General features: G+C 46.6%; 1 protein-coding gene across 3 annotated transcripts in view; it reads right to left on the minus strand.

Moving 5' to 3' along the window:
• RASGRP1 (RAS guanyl releasing protein 1) overlaps positions 1-26,554 on the minus strand; it is an 84,789-nt gene that overhangs the window by 13,519 nt on the left and 44,716 nt on the right. For 2 of the 3 annotated variants that reach the window (XM_045067961.1, XM_045067959.1), the window contains exons 3-12: positions 19,574-19,679; positions 14,070-14,132; positions 12,954-13,085; positions 10,849-11,002; positions 7,455-7,628; positions 6,259-6,375; positions 4,009-4,284; positions 2,401-2,481; positions 975-1,079; positions 104-213 (exon numbers count right to left, since the gene is read on the minus strand). In XM_045067961.1, coding sequence (XP_044923896.1) covers positions 104-213; positions 975-1,079; positions 2,401-2,481; positions 4,009-4,284; positions 6,259-6,375; positions 7,455-7,628; positions 10,849-11,002; positions 12,954-13,085; positions 14,070-14,132; positions 19,574-19,679 — 1,318 coding nt within the window. The remainder of the gene's footprint in view (positions 1-103; positions 214-974; positions 1,080-2,400; positions 2,482-4,008; positions 4,285-6,258; positions 6,376-7,454; positions 7,629-10,848; positions 11,003-12,953; positions 13,086-14,069; positions 14,133-19,573; positions 19,680-26,554) is intronic. The other variant, XM_045067960.1, reaches the window with a different exon arrangement.

Consider the following 26,554-nt stretch of genomic DNA (forward strand, 5'->3'; position numbering starts at 1 on the left):
TTTTTCATGGTCTGTGGTGGTCCGAACCAACACCAGATAGCCATTCGTGTGGTGCTCGCTCCTCAGCACCAGGAGCCTCCTGTTCCCGTTCACAAACACTCACCTATCTTTGTCCATCACACAGAAGGAAAAGGGAAAACTGGCAGCAATCTTTTCAAACTCTTCCTGAGAAATATATCCATCCTGGTCATGATCATAGTTCTTGAAGACGGACTGTGGGGAAAAAAGGAGTTTCTTTGATGATTACCAAAGCAAAACCATTCATTTCTCTCTGGGGCTGGAATATCTGACAAAAGCCTCTCCTCAGCCTGAATGAGAGAACGAGGAGACGTGATCCCAAAACCGCAGAGAAGCACTGGGGCACGTGGCAGGTCTGCCCTGGTCCCGTGTCTGCGGGGGCTGGGAGCTTACAGGGGCTGCTCTGCTCTGCTCTGCCCCTCTTCCAGTGCTGCTGCCAAAAGCCCAGCGGAAGTGCTCCTTCCCCCTCAGTCCTACACTGCTCGTGGTTCTGTTACATACTGGCTCTCACTTTTCTGTTACTACCCAGGATTGGTCCACAATGATGAATATAGAGACCCAAAAGGATGTACTCCCTGCTCAACAGGATTAGTGAAGACAATAGAGAGGCCCCAGATTTTCAGTATGAGATTCTCCTTATTATCCTTACTCAAACCTTTTCTAATGCCTCTCTGTCTCACAAATCAACTGCCAGCCTTTAAATATATGCCCACCTAACTAGGTCTTCAAGAGACAGCACACCTCCCCCCAACATGAGGCCCGAGTGTGTTTGCAAAATGTAACCTGTGAGCTGTCCTGCAGGCACAGTATGAGAAGCAGCTCCCCGTGCTCACTAGGAACAGGTTTCAAGTTTCCCACCTTTGTGTTTCTGCCATTGTGGGTGTGCCTTCCCTGCCCCCCATAAAGCTAAGCCAGGCTGTGCCTTGCTTTGTCTGCTGAAACATAGCTGTACTTACATCCACCATCCTCTGTACGTGTTTGCTTATGGTCTTTGGGTCCGGTTTGGGAGAAACTCCAGAGGCCCAGTCCACTACTACTGGTGGTTTTGAGGGTGTTAGTGGCTGAAATGAAATATTCAGAGAAATCCCCATGACTAGAATGTAGTACAACGTACAGCTCCTTCCTTTCCCACTACCTCATGGCTGCACTACGGACAACTGCCCGCTCTGTGCAGGGCACAGGGGCAAGCTGCTGAAAGCCCACATGGAATTGAAATCTCCCTACTGTCATTGTGGCCAGTGCAAGTGTGCTTCACAGCTGACCAAGTGCCCCTCATATATATTCAAATATATATGTCTATTTGACATTGACAATTTTGAGGTAACTCAAAATTCTCCATTCCCTCTGCATTAAACCTTTTGTCAGAGCTATCAGCAAAAGTACAATGGCTCCTTTAAATTTTCTCTCTGTTCTCTACTTACTAACAGACGTAGATGAGGAGAAAAATAGCTGAAACAAAGGCAGGATGACAGAAGGAGAGGTCTAAGACCTGGACAAGCTGCGATGGAATCCATTCTTAACATGAAACTTGCCCCTATAAAAATCTTTTCCAAACATCGGAGAATGTACCCTTTCCACTGAAATGCCCTCTAACGCCCTGAAAACAAACTGCCAACTATTTTCAGTGAAGAGCTTTCATTACAGTAGGAGCTAGAATGTGATTTTTCTGTGTAGAGGCAATGAAATCTGGCCACCTGAACAGAGAAATTGGATTACTTATGCACGGGTACCTCCCTGCTTGAGTACCACATGGTTGGGGGCTGAGAAGCGTCGCAGGAGACTGGAGGGTGGGGTGGTGGATACCCATCCTTCGGAAAGAAGGCTGAAATTCTCACCTGCCTGGAGGAGAGGCAGGCCAGACAACCTGTAAGGGTCCTACCAGGCAGCGCCTGGACTGCGGTTTTGAGGACTCCTCCGCACAAGAGGTCAAAGGCCCCAGCAGACTGCTCTTTCTGACCCAGATGAATATAGGATGATTGGTCATTCCTAGTTGGGATGTATATGCTTATCAACAAATCAGAGAAAAGAAACAACTGATCCGGGGTACTCTATAATAAATAGGAAGAGAGGTCACTATGGCCAACGACTCTCCCTTCTCTATTTGGTAAATCACCAGCCACTCACTGGGATGTGCTTAGGGCACATGTGCGTTTACCGTTCCCATATCTGTCTCATCCCTTCAGGCAGACGACAGGCTCACTATGGTCAGGAACTACTGAATCATATGTTGAAGCTCTGTTCCTAGCACAAGGTTGGGCACGTAGTGGAAACCTAATACTTATTAAACTGGATAAATATGTTCCTTAAGATGATGGCCTCGATGAGCAGCTTGTAAAGTACATGTTACATGCAGTAATCTTAGCGTAAAAATGCACAACTCACTGGGGCTTTGTGGTTCCTTGGTTCCCGAGCATAGGAAAGCTCATAGATTTCATCTTCGGTATAGTAGAGATCTAAAGACAGCTGCAGGTCAAAGCAGAACACAGTTAACTTGCTAGGATGCCGTTTGTCTGTCCCATGGCTGATGTGTTTCTTTATTCTTTTAGGCCATTCTAATAGCTTGTTTTTACAAGTCACAAAGTTTGGGGGGGTGTAACACTACTGTAATTGGGCTAGCATTAGCTCCTTGTTAAAATGTTTTTAAATTGTGGGGAAGTATCAAGATGTCCTCTTTTAAAATATAATATCTAAGCCTTTAGAGCTTAGGCAAAAGGCTCTATCTGGTCAGATGGTCCCACCTCACTTGTTCTCTAGAGCCGGACCCAGTTTAAGTGATAACAGGTATTAAATGATATTAAAAGTTAATCAGTTTCATGTATCTTAACACCATAAAATCTAGAAGGGAGAGTTCTTAAAAATAATCTTATTCTTGGGTGCCTGGGTGGCTCAGTGGGTTAAGCCTCTGCCTTCGGCTCAGGTCATGATCTCAGGGTCCTGGGATCGAGTCTTGCATCGGGCTCTCTGCTCAGCGGGGAGCCTGTTTCCTCCCCTCTTTCCCTCTCTCTGCCTGCCTCTCTGTCTACTTGTGATCTCTCTCTCTGTCAAATAAATAAATAAATGATCCTAAAAAAATAATAATAATCTTAACCTAGAGCCTGTGGATGACTTCAAGAGGCCCAGAACTCATGTATATTTTTCTGGGAAGAATGTTAACAGTTTTCATCATGTGATTTTGTGATTCAAAAAAGTTAAGATCGGTATATCTTCACAGGTGACGTCTATGGCCAAGACCTGCCATGGTCACCTGGCCAACTGCCAAAAGGGCTAGGATGTGAACCGTGGAGCTCTTGGAATTATCCTATAAGGGCAGAAGAGGTTCTAATAATTATGCCACTCTATGAAAGTGCAGATTAAGAATTGTGTAATTTTAGAACTGAAAGAAGTTACAAGTTATCCCAGAGACTGATCTCTGATTTACAGAAAAGGTAACAGATTTAGAATTACATGCCCATAGTCACACAGCTGGTGAACTACAGAATTGTGGGTCTGGAAGGGACCTCATCTGATCTCACTGTGGACCCAAAGCGCAAATCCTGGTCCCTGTACCATAAATGTTCACGTATTCTTGCCTTGAATGCCTCCTTTTTTATTTTTTCCTCACTGCCTTACTCTTTTTAAAATGAGAATATGTGTACTCCAACTCTTACAAAGCCTAGGTCCTAATTTGCTATCAGCTCCTCCCAGAGAGTTAAGGATTGCTTTTGTAGAGGGGTGTGAAACAGTTTTAGAAGTCCTAAGGGCATACTGTTCATAAGCACAGCCTCTTGAGTTCCACTACTTGGGTCTGAATCCAGGTTCTGCTGCTTAATCATGTGGGGTACCCTGACCAATTAAACCTTTGTGCCTCAGTATCCCTATCCATAAAATGGTGACCATCATAGTATCTACTTCCGAGAGTTTTTATTAACTGAGCTAGTATCTGTGAGGCTGCAGGGAGTGGTGGGTGGCACACAGCTCATCCTTAGTATCTGCCTCCTATGGGAACCTCACCGTCAGCAGGTGCACCAAGTCCTTGTTGGCCTCCAAGGGTGGGGCCACCTCTTGCAGCTGGACCAGTTCACTGATATGATTGTAAAGGGCCAGCAGCTTGTGAACGTTGACCTTCCCATCTTCCAGATAGTCGGGCATGGCTTCGTACAGAGAGATGAGATCCTTGAGGTGCACCCCCAGAATGGGGATCTTAAATTGGGTGCACTCCCCATAGGCTCGCCGGTAGTTGTCATAGTTTCTACAGGAGGACAGCAGCTCGGTCATCTCACCCAGAACCTACAAAATAGAAGACACCCAAATCTGAGATGAAAACTAAAAAGGCACAAGAATATATAGTACATAGTAAATGACCCTCTGATCTCTATCCCCGAGCCATGCTGTTCCCTCCCTAGTATCTTCTGCACACTTCCAGAGACACAAGTGAAGTGTGCCGTTGGAAGTGCTGACTACTGCAGACAGGGGGGAAGCTGTGGGGTTTCAGCGGTCCACACATGCTCTGCAGGCTTTATCTCAGGGATTCTCAGATGGGCCTAAGTCAGAGGAAGCCCATGCTACTCCATTCACAGACTGAAACCCTGCACCTGGAGACCTATTCCAGCAGAGGGCATGCAGGAAGACCAGGCAGAAGGCCTAGGGAGCTCTTCCCGAGAGCCCACGCCCTGCCCCAGCCCTGAAAGGGGCACGGCTGCTCACCAGCATGAATAGGGAGCAGCCAGCTCCGGGTGCTCCACAAACATGCCTGGTTCAAGTGAGCAAGCAGTTCGCAGAACCCCAGTCCTCCTGCAAGACAAACAGCTTCCTCAGATGCAAAGATGGGGAGGCCAAGACTGTCCACCGATCATGTTAGAGCACAAAATAACTTCTAAATGCTGCTGGAAATTCTTGTGGCCTAACAAGTACCATTTCTCTTCAGTGACGGATTTGAGGCTTGGAGTGAGCTCCCCTCAATCACTGTGAGTGGTAAATGAATCCCCATTTACCTCTCAGCAAACAGTGCCCGTGAGCGTGAAGTATGGAAGGGGCTCCCAGGATGACAGACTAGCAGCAAAAATGAGATAGTTCTGCTCCCTTTGGGAGGTGAAATAAACTATTAGAGGAGAAGGAGGTTCTTGCTTTACTTCTGGCCTCACTAATGGGCTGTGCAGACTGCCCTGATGGTCAAGGAGCTTCAGACACGGAAGCACTGCTGTGGGGGCGCCACGCTGGAGAGAGCAGGTTCCATCTTGCCAGTGAGGTGACGCGAGGGCATGTTCATCTCCAGAACTGTCTCCCTCTGTCACTTCTGAGACATGGACAGTATTTTTGAAGGTTCCACTAAGTTTCACCAGAACTAGTAGGGACCTGGAAGGGGGATGGTAGGGAAGCATCCCCAGAACTCAGGATGGTGAGAGCAGGGGATGATGAATCCGAGACTTCCCAAGAGTAGGCTGAACAGCTGGGAATGACAGGACAATGGTACACAGACATGTCTCCCAAAGAAGAGCCTCTGTGCAGCACGGGAGGGCAGGTGGGGGACCTAGGGGTTATGATTAGTAAGGGAGGGCTGGTAGGTCCTCATGTGAGATGAAAATGCTCAAAGAGCAGTTGTTAGCTAATCCATACCATACATAACTGCATTTTTATCTTCAGTGTATCTTAGTGGTTTGTATTCATAATAACAGCCCTATCTTATAAAAGACTAAAGCCTATTCTGTAAAATCTAAAGAACTGAGAAAAGTGCATAAGGCATTTAAGAGAAATATTCCTCAATAAAACACTAGTACAAAATGGCACCCGAAAAGCTCGTTTTCAACTCTGGGAAAATTCAACTGTCTGGAATGTCATTCTCCAAGAGATCTGGAGAGGTAAGTTTCTCATGTGTCACTTAAATACAAACTGAACTATGGTCCACCCAACCACTCTTTTAGGAAACCATTTTGGAACAAGTTATGGGATCAAGGGAGTTGATATTAAAGACCATGACTCTGAATATTTGTGGGCGTACTGGAGAGAGGCACACATTTTTTCAACTGACCCAGAGGGACACGTGCAGTGACACTGAGGTCAGACTGAATTACAGTCACTCTCAGACCTGGGATATTCCCATCCTGTGGGTTTTTGCAGGGGTTTGCCTCTCCAGTATTTTGCCTAGTTAGTTAACAAAGGGTAATATGGTTTAGAAATGCCTTCTGGTTGCCTCTTAATAAGTGTTGAGGCTGGTTCTGGGAAGGCTGCTAAGAGGGCCTAGGGGAAGGAAGCAGTGACACTGACCTTATTGATTTCATGCGGGACATGCGAACTTGTCTCCTTGAGCCTGGAGATTGAGCTGTGACAGAGTCCACCTATCACAGCCATCAGCGTATTGAAGTTCTGTAGCTGGTGGAGCTTCTGAGACACAGAAAAGAGATGAACGTAGTTAATGCACATCAGTTACACACCTCTCCGCTCTGCACTGCTAGTCTTCCTAATACTGGTCAAAGCCTAGCAGTCAGGTGTTGTCTATTTTCCCCTGTAGGCTTAACTTCAGACCGTATCTAGCAAGGTGGCACATCTCCTTCCTTTGTTGCACTAGTTCCGCGGGCCATCCTCTACATCACTGTTTCTAAGAACCACCCAGCATACTTGCTTAATGCTGATTTCTGGATCTAAGTGCAGCTATTCTGATTCCTGGTATGTGGGGCTGAACTTAGGTTAAATCCTCAGTTAATAACAGAGCAAGTGGCCCATGTACCAAACTTTGAGAAACACTGGTCTTGACCATCTAGAGGTAATAATATTCTATATTCTTCATCTCAAATAACCAGACTTTTATTTTTAAGGACAGAGACTTTGTCTTATTCTCTTATGTCATGCCAGTGCCTATGCAGGACAGTCACTGGGAGAGAGGAGCTAGAATTTCTGTTTTCCTCTCATTGGATGCTTAAACTCTGCCATGTTCATACGTTAAACGCAGCCATTCAACACAAAAAGGGCTCAAAGGGCTAAGACAACTGAGGTGGTCCAGACCCATTAAGACCTGGGAGACTGCCTTTGCCATGTGGGCCAGATTTGGGGAAACAATGTGGCCTGGGAAGCATCTTCTGAATATGTTAAAGGATCTAAACAGAAACTTGGGACACCTGGCTGGCTCTGTCAGAAGAGCGTGTGACTCGATCTTGGGGTCGAGAGTTTGAGTCCCACATTGGGGGTAGAGATTACTTTAAATTAAAAAATAGTAAAAATATTTCTTTAAAGATCTAAACAGATGTAAAAGTGTATCCCAACCCCTGAGATAATCAGCATGGTCCTCACCATATTGTTCTTATGTGGGAAATAGAAATGTCACCTTATCTAAATCTGGGACAGTTTACATCATATAAATTCCACTGTGGTTTGGGAGGGGAAAGCAGCTCTAACAGACAGACTGGCTGGCGGGGGGGCGGGGTCCTTTGCCTCATAGGGGTCAAATTCTTAATCTAGTCACTGACCTGAGCCACCTGGATGAACTTGATGAAGACTTCTGCCCGGAGCTGCGGGGTGGGGCGGCTGAGAACCATCAGTTGTACCCACTGGGAGATGCCGTTACACAGGGCAATGGACCGCTCCATGGTGGGATTCTCCTTCACACAGCTATTCACGAGGTAATTCTGATAGTCGGAGAACTAGGGAAAAAGAAACCCATCAGGACTGGCCCTCTGGTCATCTGGGAGATCCGAGAGGCACAACACTTCTGCTCTGCGGACGGTTCAGTTGATGCTATGGGGCTGAGGACTTTGTGGCCCCCCTCTTGCAAGTCTTCCACTTGGCTGATGAGAATGGTGGGAAGGAAATCTTTCTTATGCTACCCAAAGCATGGTTTCTCTACATCAAAAGCCATCAGGCCCAAGTGGATGTGTCCACACACTAGTTAATCCAAATACTGTATTCTCAGTCAATAATGATACTGGCCCTTCTACGGAATATAATATAGAAGAGAAATCTCAGTATAGACAGTCCCTGACTAGAATGGTTTGACTTAGGATTTTTTTTTTTGGGGGGGGATTTTTAAATTGTACAATGTTGCAAAAGCCATATGCATTCGTAAGAAACCATACTTTGAATTTTGAATCTGGATCTTTTCCCAGACTAGCCATATGCAGTGCAAAACTCGTGATGCCGGGCAGCGAGCTGTGGCTCCCAGGCAGCCATGTGATCACAAGGATAAACAACTGATATGCCTACAACCATCCTGTACTCCTATAAACTTTTTCACTTTCAGTACAGTATTAGTAAATCACAGGAGATACTCAACATTTTATTACAGATAGGCTTTTCAACAGATGATTCTGCCCAACTGTACACTAATTTTTTTTTTTAAGATTTATTTATTTGACACACAAGATCACAAGAAGGCAGAGAGGCAGGTGGGGTGGGGTGGGAAGCAGGCTTCCCACTGAGCAGAGAGCTCGACGTGGGTCTTGATCTGAGGACCTCGAGATCATGACCTGAGCCAAAGGCAGAGGCTTAACCCACTGAGTCACCCAGGTGCCCCTAATGTTAGTGTTCTGAGTGCACTGAAGGTGGGCTAGGCTGAGCTGTGTATGATGCTGGCAGGTTGGAAGTGTTAAAGCGTCTTCAACTTGTGATATTTTCAACCTACAATGGGTTTATGGCCCAATAAACTGAGTTCTGCCGCTGAAGTTAAAGGGAAAAAATCTCCCCTCTCTCGCTCTTCCCCTACCCCGTGTACCCGCACCTGTTTTCTTGAAAGTGGGATCATAAATTCTGCCCTAAGTCACGGAACTGTTATGAACATAATGTCTGAACATGTGAGGTGGCACTGACAGGATAATCAACCTCAAGTGACAACAAACCTGTTTGGATTCCCTTTGACTCACCAGCTGGAGCAAAGGCCGTGTGGTTAGCTATTGTGTAATGACCAGAGTTTTCCAACTGGACAATGACTCTGACTAGGGCTGACCACGGTCAGCTCCTGTGAAAGGGGAGCTGTCTGGGCAGGTCACTGGCTAAGCAAGGATTACAGCCACCTCATCCCTCTCCCTGATGATTCCCTGTTCAAGTGGTACAACCAAGAGGGAGGAGCCATCTGATGGGGGGGGGGCTTTTGGTGCGGTTTCTCAGCTCTTTGGAGCTCTCTGCTTCTGAACCACCCGCCCCCTTTGAAATCAGACATGAGGGAGCCAGTGATTGCTGCTGGGTGGAAAAATATGAGCAAAAATGACTCAAGAAGGACACGTAAGCAATCTTCCTGGTTCCGAGGGAAAGCTCCCATGACTTTCTCCAGTGAATACATGGATATACCCCTCCCACTGTAAATAAAACATCAAAACCACTTAGTTTTTAGAATCAGTACTATAATACGGCCTGTAATTAACAGAAAATATAAAATGTCACTCTGTTCACAGCAGACAGAAATTTCCCTCCAACTACACTGAAGGAACATATTTGGGGAAACTGTTTAGAACCGTGTAGGAAAATGAAAAAATCCCCCACCCACCCACCCAAATCCTCTCCTAGGAGGGGATGATGCCGCCCAGAAGAAAGTTCAAATGGACGTTTTCATTGGCAAATGGAACACGGCCTCCACGGGGGGGGGGGGGGCACTAGTGCCTAGTCCTAGTGCTCCGGGATCCTCACTCCCGCTTTTGCGGAGCTGAGCCTCCTGGAGGCTGCAGGAGCCGCCCTGCCTGCTGGGCCCCCACATGGCTCACACCGCTGTGTGCTCAAGGGCTCTTTTCAGTGTCCTACCCTGTGACGGGAGCAGCACTGCCAGATGGAAACTCCCCGGGGGGAGCTTCCTAATAGGGGCCTGTGGTTTTCTTTGGGAGTACTGTGTTGGGTGGGGGGGAAGTGGGGGAACCCTGGAGTGCTGGTGGGGATTAACGCTTCATGGCTTGTTTCCACATGGGAGCTGGGGGTAGGGGGGTCAATGTCAAAGAGCCCAACCACTGTGAGAAACAGGATGACGTCAACATCACGGGAGAAAAGATAAACTCTGAAACTGGTTTGTCCTTCCACATACAGATTGGAGCTGAGTGATCAGGAGGCATATGACTCCAGCCCCAGCTCTGACTGCGATGAGCTGAGTGACTTTGTTTAGGCCCCTTTCTGAGCAGCACCCATCCCCTCAACTGGGGAACCCAGCTCATTCCAAGAAACACATCCAACAGCTAGCTACGCTCTATTTTTAGAGATTTTTAGATAAAGCTGAAGCTTGTATGTATCTCTGGGAGGGGTGGGCCCTGAGTGGGCTAAGGGTGTCACTTCTCAGGTAAGCCCACTGGCCAGTGGGGGTCTGTTGATCTGACATGTTGACAAGTTCTTTTGGGTATCACATAGAGTTTTAAAGAGCAAGGTTTGGGGCAGCCTGGTTTAGATCTAGAATCATGGGTGATTGCTGGGCCCGGTCGGCACTACTTCACGAACTTAGGTATATTCTGGGCCAGACCATTAGCATCTACTTTATTTTAGGATTTCCCTGAGCCATTCAAAGCCTCTTCCAATAAAACTCTGAGAAGTCATATCCCTATTTTTTTTTTTATAAGGAAAATTAAAAAAAAAAATCTGGAAGCTTAATGGTTATGAGGGTAAGGTGTGTCTGTGTGAGGGTGTGTATGCTGTATGCACACGTGTGTGTGTCTGTGTGCAGGGTGTCCCATGTGCCCACAGTACTGGCACGTGAGTGGTGGGGTGGCACGGAGGATGGGAGGAGAGCACAGCCCAGCTACAAAGAAAATTCTAGTGTACTCATTTTCCAGACTGCACTAAGTCTGATGAGAAAGTCGACCATCCCTAAGGGGAGATCCAGGGTAGACGGGCCACTGAATTTCTCTCATTTTCTGAAATAACCCAGGGAAGTTTTTCTGCTCCTTAAATACATACGGATATCCTCCGGAAAGACTTGAACTCCAGGTAGGTGAGGTGCTCCGACAGCTCCTCTGGTTCCAGATGGTCAAAGAGCAAGGAAACTTTACGTTTCTTGCTGGTATTTGATTTTATCCTTTGAGTCAGTTTCCGGGACCAGTCACGGGCATTGCTTTTGTAAGTAAACATGAAAGGGAGAAGATGGGGAAAAGTAAATCAAAATTACTTTTTTAATTCAAGTAAATTCATGCACATTTCCCACAAGGAGATACAAAGCACCATTAATTAGCTAACTTTCCTCGGCCCAAACAAAGCATTAAATGGTTTCCCCCAATCACTTTTTTTTTTTTTGGTCCTATGGCACCAAGTAGGAAAGCCTTGCTGGTTTTCAGTGAACCTTCTGAACACATCATGAAACTTGGGTAAAATGTTTTTACTTTAAGGCCATGGGAAAAACAGTCTCAGGCACGGGTCACAGTTTCCTGGCCTTTGGTCCTTGCTCTCCTTTGACTAGCCCCTGGCATCTCTGCTCTCTCCATGCCTTCTGTGGGTCCCTTCTTTCTTAGGAGGGTGATGGGGACTCTATCTCAAGGTGGCAGGGCAGCTTTCCTGCCAGGAGAGCACAGAGAACCAGAGAGATGAGAAGCCATGATGCAGGGAATCGTGTAGGAACATGCCATCACTCTGGGCAGACTTGGGGCACTTTCCTCAAATTTTCCCAGCCGAGGAAATGACCGAGGAAGGCTAGCTAACTCTAGAGTGCCCTCTGCCCCCACATTTTCTTAGAAACACATGACCCATGTGTTTCTTAGTTTCAATTTCCTTCACTAAGGAAGCAAAAGGAAGCAGCATTTTGAGAGGTAGCAGGGTACAGATCTGTTTCCCAAACTGGTATTGATGAGAAACTTGTCCCTTGACAAAGGGTTCTGTGGTCAAGTGAGTTTGGGAAAGGTTACAAATTCTGTAGCCTGTATATGTTATAACATGTTACAGAGTGAGACACCGAAGGGAAGATGAACTCATTATTTCTCAAGTATATTTGGTCGGACAATATCCCACTGACTGCTTCCTTAAGAATATACCACGGAAACCTGGCAATTCACAGACTTGTACCCCTGGGGATAAAAATACATGTTTATAAAAAAATAAAAAATTAAAAAAAAAAAGAATATACCACGGAAAATCTTGGGAGACGACAGTCAGCTAGGGACACCCTAGGACAAGGAGATCAGGGTCTGAGAACTGTCCCGTGCCCCAGGTTCTACAGCTTTAAAATAAGAACACTGTTACTTTGAAATTTTCTTTTATATTTCAAGTTGCAAATTCTAAGCAGAGAAGTACAGGGGATCCAAACTGGCATCCACAGAGCAGTACCCAGGACGATTCAGTGTGATTCTGAAGTCATTTCTGTGGGGCTGTGGCTCAGTGCACGGAGGGCTGCCTGAGTCCAGCTTCTGCTCTGCCGCTGTGTGACCCCAGACGACCTTGCCAAGCCTTTGGTTTCCCGGATGTTGCATGACATGATCTCTAGGATATGCTTCAATCCTAGAATTCTATGTCCTAGGGATCTCTAGCATTGCAAAATAAAGCAGTCATGTTGCAAAAAACTTTAGCTGTGACCATTCTCTTTCAAAATTAGGAAAGGCCCTCATTTTTCCAGAGGGCACCAATATCATAGATAAGAAATCCAAGGAATAATCTGAACTATTCCCACGAACCTTCCCATCTCTGCAAGTCTTAAGTGTCTCTTGTAGACATCGCCATAGATTAGAAACCCACCACTCAATCCATTTCTCAGCAGTCCCTTCCCCCAGGCTGTAGCTGCCAAGGAAGCTTCTAGGGGTGGTACTTTCAGTTTCTCATGATCTGGATACATTTTAGTCACTATCTCGCTACCTGATTTCTTCTTCACTGGGACTTTTTTTTTTTTACCCACTCTTTGATATTAGTCACTCACAGCTTTATCACAGGGTGGGGTGGGGGGCGTGGGGTTGGGGGGAGCTTCTCTGCTTTTCTGTTAAACATCAGTCTTTTGCCTTTGGGGTTACAATCTGAGCCTGTCTGAGCAGCCCAGGAGACATGTAAGGGGGTCTGGAAAGAAGAGTCAAAACCCTGACACTCACATTTGAGTTGTGTCAATCAGGCGGCAGTGTGACTCCTCACCACTAGCCTTCACCAGTTCCTGAAACTCTTCCATAGTGTTTGTCAAGCTGGCATCCATTTTAAACATGATCCAGAATTCTGTTATCCAGTACCTATGGGGGGGGGGGGGGCAGTTAAAACAACAACAACCACAACAATCCAAAACTGAAGCCAAGGACTCGTGCTTTTCGGTGGGTTCTTCCCACAAAGAGGAATCAGAAAAAGAGGCTGCTTTGTCCTTCTATGTGCCTGGGAACATGGAATGTAAATTCTATATACAGAATATAAGGGGGTGGGGTGATGGTGTGGGGGATGGAAGGAAAACCACCTGCTGAGAGTCCTCTGCCCCTCCACACACCATATGCTTTGACAGGATAGGCACAGCACAGCAGAAAAAGCCATGGCAAAGATTTAGGCACAATCGTGTGTATCAGAGATAATTACAAGGAGTATGGTTATAGACAAACCAAATGTCCAAAGATGGGGGAGTCAATCTGTAAATCACACTTTCTCATATCTTACAATATATTACCATGAAAAATAATGTCCACAAAAAAGCTTTTAATGACTAAAGAAGATTCCTAGGATATAAAATTAAGTGAAAAATACAGGATTCAAAAATGTCTTTTGATCTCAACTATGTTAAAAAAGAAAAATAAAAACTGCTTAGAAAACTGACAAAGGAAATATTCCAAAATAGGTAGTGGGATATGGATAACTATTACTATAGTCAGACTCCTTACTGAATTTTCAAAATGCTCTAATATAAGCTGTGTTATTTTAATAATTAGGAATAAAAACCGAAAGGACGAGGAAGTCCTTCCTTATCTCTGTATCTCTCCCTACGCCATTTGATACAAAAATGCTTTAAGACTGAATAAAATGTTGGTATCAAATATTAAGCTCGAGAACATGAGCCAAAACCATGTTCCAGTAAGGAATCTCCAGAAGGCTGCACTGCCCTTTCCAGTCCGTCCAGAGCTGTTCTATAGATGGTGCAGGAAAGGTGGGGAGCATGAGGAAAGAACTAGAATCCCATGCTTCAGGCTTTCGTTTCACCCTACTCCGCAAGTCCCAACTGTGCACAGAAACATTACCTTACAAAATAGCAGATCTTCAGGCAAAGCCCTGGGGAATTCTTCGCCAAGGCATCCTTATAGGTAGGCTATAGTTAAGGGAAGTAAAAGTTTTTGTCATAGAAACCAAACAACATCTCATCTTTGGAAGGATTTGCTAAAACATCCCGCGCCAATATTTTCTTATGTCTTGAAGAACAGATAAACAATTTGTACAGTGAATTAGAAGAGGAATGAATAAATATTCAGCTCTCCTGTCATGATAATTAAGAGCAGTAATGTGAAAAATGATAATCTATGCCTGGAGGAAGTCAGCAGATAGACCTGGGAAGTGATGGCAAGTGAGACAAAGCTATGTGAATAATCGAAAATGCAATCCAAGATCACGTTTACGGGTCTGTGGCACTCAGAATATTCCATGAGAATGTGGCCATCCTAAGAGTATGAAAGAACAGTAAGATCACATTGTGTTGAACTCTTTAGAGATCTGTGGAGAGGGTATTTCATTCATTTTACAAGCCAAAGAATTGCAAAATCCAGTCCGGTGGTACCCTGGGTGGGTCTACCATCTCTGGTCACTAGACTGAGGAAACAGGCTATGTGCACCATGACCCCCTGAGGCTGTACCCATTCTCCCTTCTAAACACTGTGCCATCAGAACTGCGGTACGGAGTTAAGTGAATTCCTGCAGGGCCCCTTCCAGGAGTCCAGTGAGCGGGCTAGCAGAGAGCTCAGGTAACGGGGTGGAATGGTCTTCCTTCAGGGGGGCATGTGTATTTTAAACCTGGGAAAATGCAGAGGTAAACATAGCCAAGTCAAAGTTCACATCTTAGGATCTGTGCTTTTGATTAGGAAGGAATCTGAGCATTTGGGGATTTTATATCCCTGTAACGTTTAAGAGCATACTAGAATGAGAGTCTCGAAACTTCCCTTTAGAATATATAATTAAGTGCTTTAGACTTGTGGTTTTAAATTGAAATTTTGGAACTTCTAAGATGATGTTATCTGTCTATAACTTTAATAGTTATAAAAAACTATTTAGAATTCAGGAAGGCATCTGAAGTATTTAAAAATCATCCAAAATGTAAAATTCATAACTGTAGTTTACAACCATTGGAAGTATTTAGTTCATTAGCATTATTCAAATTAACCAAACATTTTTCAAGGTCCCTTAAAAATGCTTGGAGAAACATGCTAGATATAATAGAAAGAATTGTATTTGCAAACTAAACTTGAAGCCGGCCTAAAGAAGAGGTAGGGCTGTAAAATTTGTACTTTTAATAAAATCACTTTAATTTAAAAACTAAATTTCAATAGATTTAATGCCCATAATATCTATCCTCAAAAGCATCAAAACAAAACAAAACACAAAAACTCACATGCACAGCAACACAGAAAATAAACAAGTCCAGGCAACTGGCAAACCGGATGAAATAAAAGGCTCTGTCTGACGCCTGCCTTTCTTTGGGCATAAAAGCTAAAAGTGAAAACAAGGACTTTACATGTCTTTAGTCCATATCGCTGAGGAAGTGCGTGCCTTCAACACAAAGAGCTCCAAGCACAGGGCACCTTCTAGAGAAATATGGCCCAGATTCTGTGTTTTTATTATTTGATGCGCTTGTTGACATTTTATTCTTCCTTTTTTCATGAAGAAGGGACAGAAAACGCACTTCTCTTTTATAACAGCCAAGTAGATCTATAAATCAACACAGTGCCGTTTACCACAGAGCTTTTATTTGGTGGCTCCCTGCCAACGTCCATCCCTGCGGTGCTGGGCCGCAGAGGCGGCAGCGGCAGCTGAGTGCGGGCCCTGCCCACAGGCTCAGCGGCTCGGGGCTCGCTGAGCCTGTGGGCAGGGCCCGAGTGAATGGCTCAGTGCATGGAGCGCTCCTTGCGCAGGGCCCCCGCAGGACGCTGGGCCGGAGGGCAGAGCACGCCCCTCATCAGAGCCCCTAAGCTACAACAAAGGGAGATCTAAAGTGAGGCCAGGCGCCCGCTTTCTCACTTGGGGCGCTGAAGCAAACGTCCAGCACGTGTAGGCCGGTATCAGAGGCTCCGGCATCTGCCTTGCAGGGGTTCATGTCACTGTTTGCTGGAAGATTCAGGCTCCACACATCTTCCTTCTCTCCACAGCCAGTATTCTGACTGTATGGTTCTGACTGTACTTTTCAGGCATTTGAGCCATTCATAGCATGTTTTAAAATCTTTTTAATTATGAAAAACCAGGAAGTATCAGGAAACCATGAGCTTACTTAACTAATAATTCTATTACTTCCAGGTCAGAAAACAGAGACCTTAAGCATGAAGAAAAAATTGTTCTGCTGTCAGTGTTTAACCCAGGTTTCAGTGACAGGCAGTCTCACTTCATATGCCCTTCTTAGAATCTTGCCCCCCGCCCCAGAACAAAGCCTAAATTTCTCACCTAAAAGTCCCAAAACAGAAAGCGTATCCAATGTTTTGCTCCCATAGTCACGCAACATTCATTATGTACTATTGTGAGATGGCCTTTGATCTAAGTTCTAGAGAAATAAATATAAATAAGCCCTAGTTCCTGATGCGGGGCCAGACAGACAGACTACTGTGGGAGACACGTTAACAGGTAAGTTACAGCGTTGGATTTTTAAATCTATGTTAAAAATATATTTACACCTTTTTTCTTACGGTAACTTGTAATTAAATTTTTAGTACCTTTGTAACTTTCTACAATATGAACAGAACTCAAACTACAACAGCTAGACACAAAGTTGCTGTGGCGTACCTGAAATAGTCATCTATAGAGACCAGAGCACGGAGCACACTGCAAAACTTGGGTGGATCAATGTATTTAGCTAACAGAATAAAAATACTTGGCACTTTCTGCAACTGAAGATGAAAAGCTTTTCAAAGCAGATTACATCCAGACTAGAGATGTGAGAGACACTCACTTAGGCAATACAAAACGAAAGGCAAAGGAATTAGATTTTCAGAGCACTGTCTAAGCTCACTACACGTGTTTTTAGAAGAGAGAGGTGTGTGGAAGGCTGACAATGTCAGGAAAGACTTTACAGAGGGGTCTGGAAAGAGTCTGCTAGGCAGTGAGGGAGGAAGAGCTATTCCAGGCACAGGAATTGTAAGAGGACCCGTTCCATCTGGTGCACCAAGAAGTTCAATGTGGGGGAGACAGGCCCTCGGAGAGAGCTGCAGAGAGAGCTGGGCATCCCCCTGCTGTCTGCAGAGGCTCTGAAGCAATGGCCTTCATGATCTGCTTCTCGGGAAAGTGACTTCAGAGGTGGATAATGACTTCCCTGGGTGAGAGGTGGGGAGGGCAGCACACTGGTGAGAACGGCAGTCCGGACAGAGAGGGGCCTGGGAGAGAAGACAGAAGCCCACACTCAGGCCGCGGCAGGGAGACGGAGAGAAGAAAGCAGCTAAGAGTCATTTCTGGGGTAGAAGCCCAGGGATTGAGTAATGGACTCTGTAGGCGGTGAAAGACGGGAGGAGTCAAGGGCGCCTCTGAGGTTTCTGGTTTGGCTAAGTGGATGGGCAGGGACACCACCAACTGAAATTGAAAATGAAAATGCAGTTGTCAAAGCAGAATTAATAGGTAGTAATCGGGGAAGAAGATGAGAAAATGAATTAAGTTTGGGGCTTATTAAGACAGAAGTGTCTGCAGCACAAACTAGTCCAAGTATTTTTTATAAAGCGGTCTGGGCTAAAGAAAAACAGGCTTGAGACACACTGAGGGTTGCAGAAGGGAGGGCGTGGGGGGATGGGGTAACCAGGTGATGGGCATTAAGGAGCGCGCGGGAGCTGATGAGCCCCGGGTGTGCTATGCAACTGATGAATCCCTGAACACGATACCAAAAACTAATCATGTACTATGTGTTCAGTCATGTACTAATCATATAAACTAATCAATAAATTAATTGAACTTAATTAAAAAAAAAGCAACCACACAAGAAACACAGACTTGAAAGGCCACAGCACAGAGGGACAGAGGTGGAAATCCTGGTGGGAAATCACCCAGGGAAGGAGGTAGAGTGAGAAGGACACCAGGACGCTGTCCCCCTGTTTGAGAGGGGCTCAGAGGAGGGGCTAGATGGGAGGCCAGACAAAGGACTGGCCGCCCAAGAAGGGGAGGCCCTGGAGAGGTGGAGGGGTGTCCACAAAGCCCAGAGTCAATAGGGACAGGAAAGAGCCAAGGGGCTGAGCCACCAGAAGGCTAGTGGTGACATGAGAGGAAAGTCTGAGTGCCGGGGTGGGGCCCCAGCTGAGGGAAGGAGTGAGTGCGAGTCCAGAGACGGGAGATAGTGATGCAGACTATTTTAGGAGGTTTGTGCATCAAATTTCTAACCCTAACAGGGGAGGGAGGGCAGGGTGGAGAATTAGTTCCTAGGCTGGGGAGACCTGAATGTGTTTTAGATGGACGGGCAGGTATCATTGAAGGGGCAGAGGTCAAAGTGGAGAAGAGGGGACACAGGTGAAGGGTCAGACCCTGCGGGGCGCAGAAGGGAGCGGGGTCTGCGCAGGGTGGAGGCAGTCACGGGGCACAATTCAGTCCTTAGAGCAACAAGTTTCTCACTGAGGAGGTTTTAACCACTGACACTGTTTAGAACTGCTGGTACCTGGAGTTAACAGAAATCAACTGCCTCTGAGTCAGCCTTGTAACGGCTTGAAAATTCTCTGCAGACCAGACACCCACTTATTACCTGCAGCTCTTACTACACAGACCTCTGCCAACACTCCACCCTTGGAATCCTTTGATACAGCAAGTGAAGATTTGTAAGTAGGTTTAGAGAAGGACTCAGTCTCTTCCGGTGACTTTTATTTTTCTGTGTGCCATGAGGGTGAAAAGAAGGGGCCGGGGGAGCGGCAGAGAATGAGAAGAGCCACCAGGCGTGACTCAATGCCAAGGGCACGGGCTGCAGGTGCTCCACGGTCTCCCCCCACCTGCAGTCCTTCCTCCAGGGCCGCTACTTACAGCGTCCCCTGGGGACGAGAGGGAGAGGGCAGGCTCCTTCTCCATCCCACGGGATTCACACCCCGTAGGAAGGTTAAAATCCAGCAGGGTTTGCTTGGCCCCCAGCCAGCGCCTCTGCCTGAAGCATAAAAGCACCAGGGGCCGTGTCAGATGCTGTGGTGTCACAGACCCTTCTTCAGAGCCCGGGGAAAGGGGGCGGAATGGGACAGCACAGCCAGCTCATCACTGCAGTCGTGGCCCCACCCATGTCAACCTGCACGGGATGAACAGGAATCTTGACTAACCTACGGGAAAGGGACTTTTACTCGCCAGACATACTGAAGGCCAGTGATTTCTTGGACGTCTTGCCCGAGCCGTCAGCACGGACGATACTGCCCCGCCCAGCTGCAGTGACGCACAGGTGTTGACACCCCCACACACAACCCCTGTACCTCCGAAAGGACATGTGAACCCACTGACCACTCTGAGTGGTTCCAACCACTCAGAACGAAAGCAAGTTTCAAACTTCGAGGTACTTCTGAATGAATCCCACTGGGCGATTGCCTGTCACTGTGCTGAAGGATATAGGGTGATGACCTTCTGGAGCAGTTCGGCAGAGGAAATGATAATTCGGTGCATGGTCAGCATGACTTGCAACAGCTGGTTACTCCGACACAGGTTTCCATCCGCATCTGAAAACACAAAAAGCGGCATCTGAGCACGGCCCCTGAGAGAAAGGAGTCCCCTGCTGACAACCTCCGTTACCGGAAGGCAGAGGGCTGGAGTGGGGGCCTCGCCACTCGCTCTACTGCCTTCTCCCGCTGCCTTGAGCACCACGAAACCCCCTTCTTTGCTTCTTACCCCCCTGCTGCATTAACCACCCCGCCAGAAAGATGGTAAGATCTTGGGAAAGGGATAAACATTGCACCATACACTCGAGTCTCTGTTGAAAGCAGAAACACATTCAAGTTTTATGCAGTCCAAAGCACATATAAGGTGGTGGGTGGGGGAGTCCTTTCCAGGGTCAGAGTGAAAAATATGTAGTCTTAAAGAGATTACAGTTAGGGGCACCTGGGTGGCTCAGTGGGTTAAAGCCTCTGCCTTCAGCTCAGGTCATGATCTCAGGGTCCTGGGATCGAGCCCCCACATCAGGCTCTCTATGCAGTGGGGAGCCTGCTTCCTCCTCTCTCTCTGCCTGCCTCTCTGCCTTCTTGTGATCTCTGTCTGTCAAATAAATAAATAAAATCTTAAAAAAAAAAAGAGAGAGAGAGATTACATTTAAACACCTGAACTTTGAAAAATTTACAAGAACAGGTGACCATAGGAATACATTTCTAGGGCTCTCTCACGGCCGTGGAAGGGATTCCTGCCATTGAGGGAAATCTAAGCTTTCCTAGTTTTATGGGCAAAATGCCTCCAGATGAAAATAAAGGAGGAAGACTAGAGGCAAATGTGACATTTGGAGATGATGGCTGGGTTCATTTCAAAGATCACGCTTAGCTAGGTTTTCCTAATCCCAGCAGGTACCAAATGGTCAGATGCATTCTTTACACGGGCATTGGGTATACAGATTCCCTTTGCAGTGGCTTCCAAAATCTTTTCAACACTTAGACCATGAAGTGTTAGGGGCTGTGTTGCACGGATTGCTTCACCTTGCCAGCCAGCTTCCAGGTGGGCTCAGCCCTGGGGAAGCATCAGCAAGGGGCAGGAGGAGAGAGGCGTCCCAGTACTTCTCTCTTGTGCCCTCTCTGCTTTGGTACCACTTCCCTGACAGCAGCTCTAGGTCTTTTCAGTGAACGGCCTATCGTTCATGACACCAGCTCTCTCAGGGTTCTAACCCTGTGGATCCCCACGGACCCCTGGCCCACGGGGGAGGGACAATGACATCCGGTTGGTGACAGTCTGGGTCCAGCATCCCTTAATTCCACCCCCATCTCTGGACGTGGTTCCTTCACTCCGGTGCTTCTCCTTCAACCAAGCCGTGTGAACTCGATCCTCGGAGGGGAACTTGGATGATTCAAAGCATCAAAGGGGAGAATGGATGTGATCTGCTGTAGCACTTCAAAGCTCTTTAAAACACATTATGCAAAAGAGGCTGTCGTTTTCAGTCTTTCCAAGGGCACCGGACGATAAATGAAGGGCACCGTGTACTTGGGCTCCGGATTCGGAAGTCCTGGCTCACCCGAGATGATGACCTAAAGTCATAGTTCATGGAGAAATTGTGCATCGAGGGGCCAGATCACTCACCTTCCCCTCACCGAATCCACCGATTTCTGTGCGTGCTGTTCCTCCCCCTGCTTGCCCTCCCCTGTTTCCCCGGGAGACCATTCTGAGGCCGTGGCTTCCACTGGGCACATAGTCTCCTTCTTTCTCGAGGATGCCGATACTGCCTCTGTCCACATTCTCTCCTGCGTCATCCACTTCCCTCTCTTTCTCCTGCTTTCCTCACCCATACCATTAAACATAGTGGAACATGGGGTGCCTGGGTGGCTCAGCGGGTTAAACCTCTACCTTCAGCTCAGGTCATGATTTCAGGGTCACGGGATCGAACCCCACATCAGGCTCTCTGCTCATCAGGGAGCCTGATTCCCCCTCTTTCTCTGCCGGCCTCTCTGTCTACTTGTGATCTCTCTCTCTCTCTCTGATAAATAAACAAAATCTTTAAAAAAATAAGAAAAATTAAAAAAAATAAAAATCATTAAAAAAAAAAATAAAAAACACAATGTAACAAAGCTGTAGGCTCTCACCAGCTCCAGGACTTCATTTCTCCAGATCAATTTCCCACCTTCTATTACATTTTCAACCAAACCATTTTAACTTCTACCTCTGTTATCCCAGTGAACAGTTTATTTTCAAGGCCACCAACCAGCTCCACGTTGCCAAATCTAATAAGTTTATTTCACTGGCTTCGTCTGACTTCATGATTCAGGTTGCATTCAACCCAACCCAACCCAAGTTGACAATCCTCCTTCCTGGAACACTTTCTTCTCTTGGCTTCCATAACATCACACTGTCTCAGCTTCTCTCTCACACTCTTCTTCTGTCTCCTCTTCCTCTGCTGAGCATTTAAATGTCACCATGCTCTGTGGCTTAGGCCTCCTACTTCCTTTTAAAAACAGTTTTAAAAATTTGAAACTTCTTAAATTTTAAATTAAAAAATTTAACTTTCTTTTCTAGGGTGAACTCATCTAGTTCTTCGGTGAAAACGCCATCTATTTGCTGATGACTGCCCAACTCCCATCTTTAGTCTGAGTACCAAATTAACATGTCCAACACCCTCCTTGGCAAAGCAACGCAGAGTTAATTTCCAACCTAACTCACCCCATCAAAGCTCCTGACCTCTCTCTCCCCCCAGTCCAGCGCTCCTCCATTCTTCCTCATCTCGGGAAATGGCACCACCAACCGTCCTCAGTTACCCACACAGAAAACCTAGAAGTCCTCCTTCATTTCTCAGTTGCCCTCACATCCAGTCCATCAGCGGGTCTTGATTCTACTTCCAAAATGAGCCCCGGACCAGTCCATTTCTCCCCATCCTTGCCACTGCACAGACTAGTTGTAACCAGCACCATGAGGCACGAACCCAAATGACCCCCCGCTTCCTCTCTTGTCCATCCTCCACACAGAAGCCAAGAGGCAGCCCGTAGGTCAGATCATGGGGTTCATACCCTTTAACAGATTCCATTCCACTTGTAATGAAACACAAACCCCTTGCTGTGGCCAGTGGAGTTCTGGCCCCTTCTAACCTCTCCCACGTTTCATACCACATCGCTCCTCTTCAGAGGGGAAATACCTCTGTTTCTACCTCAGAGCCTCCAAGTTTCTTCCTAACACACAGACTTGCGTTTGATATTTCCAGCACTGTGGCCTTTCTTCCCTTGGCCTTGCACGTCCTTCCAGTCTCAGCCCCGATGTCACACCCTCCGAGAGGTCTTCCTTAAACTGCTGACGTAGCCATTATCCTGTCTGAGAGTCTTCATAGCACTTACCAGGATTAGAAGTTATCTTTTCAATTTTTATTTTCTGAGTCTCCCCTAGAATACAAGCTGTGTGATGCCCCAGCCCTGTTTCTCCCACAGCCTTGTTTCCAGGGCCTAGAACAGGGAGCACACAGGGCAGGTATTCAATAAACATTTGTTGAGTAAATGAGTGAACTGTATCACAACGCTTTTCTTAGGTCTTTGGATATTGGATTTGCTTTTGCTCTTGTCATTACCTATTTCACTCGTGAAATAATATATGTATTTCTTTTCTTCTTGGCTGAAATTTACCAAAAAACCCTCGAGGTTACAACATGACATATCATTGTTATGAAGTATTCAGTTAGGATGGTTATAGTTTTGTTCATTTTTTTTTTAAGGTTTTTAAAAAAATTGTATTTGGGGGAGAGAGAGAGTGTGTGTGTGAGCACATTAGCAACAGCGAGGGACAGAGGGAGAGGGAGAAGATGACTCCCTGCTGAGCAGGGAACCCGATGCAGGGCTGGACCCCAAGACCATGACCTGTGTTGAAGGCAGATGCTTAACTGACTGAGCCACCCAGGGGCCCTCATTTCATTAATCTTTTATGAATTCTTCTCAGCTTAGTGAGGCACAGTGGATATGTCAGGTGTTTCTCATTATAAGCATCTTTGCCACAAGCTTTTTCATCATATAAGTAACAGGCAAAACTAAGGCAATTTTGCTGTAAAAGGTAAAAAGCAAAAACAAAAAAACCCCAGTTGACAGTGTGGCTTCATCTTTCCATGCTGCTGTGCTCCCCATTTTTATAGGCGATGCTCAGCCCTCACAATGGTCTATACAGTGGTACCGAGTTTTGAGCTCACGTTTCCCACAGAACTTAGAATGTCCGTCACAGACACAGGACAATGTGCCAAGAACACACAGGAGTGGAGAAGGGCTTCACAATGCGGTCTGCAGCTCAGGTACAAATATGCCTCCTGGTATTTGGAAACTGGTACCTCTCTTAATGACAGAGGATATTTTATTTTATTATTATTTTTTTAAAGATTATTTTATTTATTTGACAGAGACACAGAGAGGGGGAACACAAGCAGGGGGAGTGGGAGGGGGAGAAGCAGGCTCCCCGCTGAGCAGACAGCCCAATGTGGGATTGAGCCCACGACCCTGAGATCATGACCTGAACAGAAGGCAGACGCTTAACCAAATAAGCCACCCAGGTGCCCCTGATGGAGGATGTTTTAGCAAGGAGACAAATCCATAAGAAAAAAAAAAAAAGCTATAGTATGAAAGACTTTGAAGACTGCTTTGCTACAGCACACAGAAACACTCAGTTATCTGCACAGTACTGCCATGGCACATGTTAAGGGCACTCAAATGTTTTGTATTGTGCAACAAAGTTGTTTTAATTTTGTTATTCAGTTTTCATGTTTTCTCATGTCCTTTTAAATGAATATCCCTGTGTGTGTGTGTGTGTGTGTGTGTGAGAGAGAGAGAGAGAGATTTTTATCTTTTATGGCCAAATTGTTTTTCACCTGATTAGTTATGCAGCAAAAATGCTTGTGGGGAAAATGCTCACTGCACAGGTGTTGGTGCAGAAATCGCCTGGAACTGGTTAGCGCTGCGCCCTGTCTTCTGGCCCAATTTCTGTAACAGTGAGATCTTGCCACGGAAATTCCACATAACAAACCACCCCAAACCTCAGTGACTTAAAACAGCACTCAATTATTTTTTCTCGAGTGAACTGGCTGGCGGGTCAGCTGAGAAAGGCTGGGCTTTGCTGGGGGCCTCTGTTACACGACCACACCCTGCCACCCCCACCCAGGACCAGCTGGCTGGTTGAGCTCTGTTCTTTCATGGTGATGGCGGGGCATGAAAGGGCAACTGGAAATACGAAGGCCTCCTAAGCTTAGGCTTGGGAGTGGCATGCTGTCACTTCTGTCTCGTTCTGCTGGCCAAAGCAAGTCATACTGCTGAATCCCTGCAAAAGAGTGGGAACTTTAAAGTCACATGAAGAACATCACTGACACACAGAAGGTGAAAAATGGGGGACAGGTGTAACAACGTCATCAAATCTATCACAATTATGAGGAAGCTAACTTTTCATTTTTTAAGATTTTATTTATTTGAGAGAGAGAGAGAATGAGAGAGTACAAGAAAGCAAGGTGAGGGGGGGGGAAGGTGTGAGGGGCAGAGGGAGAAGCAGACTCCCTGCTGAGCAGGGAGCCTGATATTGGGTTCGATCCCAGGACCCCGGGATCATGATGTGAGCCAAAGGTAGATGCTTTACTGACTCAGCCACCCAGGTGCCCCATGGTGGGTGGCTAAATTTTCCAATTCAGCATCTGACAACATGGTTTCTATAATGCTCCTTTCCTCACCGAGGTAGTAGGGTCATATTCCAGGATACTATGGTAAAAAGCAGGGAAAATGAAGATCTTTGTGGGGTATGCATTAGACCATTCAGGGGAGCCATAGACACAGTGACGGGCTTTTTCAGTACGCGCAGGCTTGCTATCTCCACCATTCTCTGTGGCTTCCTGGCATCTTTCCATGGATGCTCATGTGTTAGGGAAAAGGACTTAGAAGTGTCCTGGGTGAGATCAAAACCAGTGACATGTGGAAGGATTTGAGGAACTAAACAGGTTTATTCCAGAGTAAACTGAGGAGAGCTCTTAGGACTATCTTCACATGTCTGCAGTACCATCTATGGGAAAGGGTTTAGATTTGTTCTGTGGGGGAGGCTGAGAGGAACCAGGGGGCAGAACCAGGGAGGCGGAGGAGGAGAGAGGACTGAGCACCACACGGGGCAGAAACTTCTAACCACCAGGACTGCCAACAACGGGAGCGCTCTCACCACGGAGGTGCTCATGGGGAGGCTGCACCCACAACCGCAGAGCCATTACCCACTGAAGTCCTCTTAATCCCAGGGGCTGCGCTAAGCTCCTTAATGTGTCATCTCTCGTTCTTAAAATAACTGAGCAATGTTGGTGTGGCCCCACACTGCGAGCTGAGGAAATCAAAGTATAGAAAGATGAGGTAATGTGTTCTAGGTCAAAGAGACAAAGAGCGAGGATCCAGATCTGGCTCCAGGTCTGTCTGATTCCAGAACTCCAGCTCTCTCCACGAGACACAGCTGCCTGTCACGCGGCCATCAGTTAGGAGAGGGAATTCAAGTGCGAAGAGGGGGCTGAAGTAGACCAGCTTCAAGATCTCTTCCAGTGCTCAGGGCTGAGTCTAAGACATGCTGCTGGGCTGCTGGATTAGAAGCAATGCATGTCTGGAAAAAGTTTTTATACTCTTGATGATTTCTGAAAAACTTCTGGATGCTTTGGCTGATACACACTGATCATTAAAGTTGCCCTTAAGATAAGAAGGGTGTTGTGCCTAAGATGCCAAACCATATTTGCTCTCCGCTGTTACCCTGCACCCCCTCTTCCAGAGTTCCACAATGTTCCCCCACCGCGGCGTGGTAATCGTCACAGGCTCTCTGTGGGCGTGAAGGCTGGCAAATGGTAAGGCCAGGAGTGGGTGACTCACTCAGCAAAGTGAGGCAGGAATGGGGTGAGGGAAGGAGCATGTCTGCACCTACACTCAGACTCGCTTCTTGG

The sequence above is a fragment of the Mustela putorius genome, unplaced genomic scaffold, assembly GCF_011764305.1.
Source record: "Mustela putorius furo isolate JIRA1106 unplaced genomic scaffold, ASM1176430v1.1 tig00003898_pilon_pilon_pilon, whole genome shotgun sequence".
NCBI classification, from domain to species: domain Eukaryota; kingdom Metazoa; phylum Chordata; class Mammalia; order Carnivora; family Mustelidae; genus Mustela; species Mustela putorius.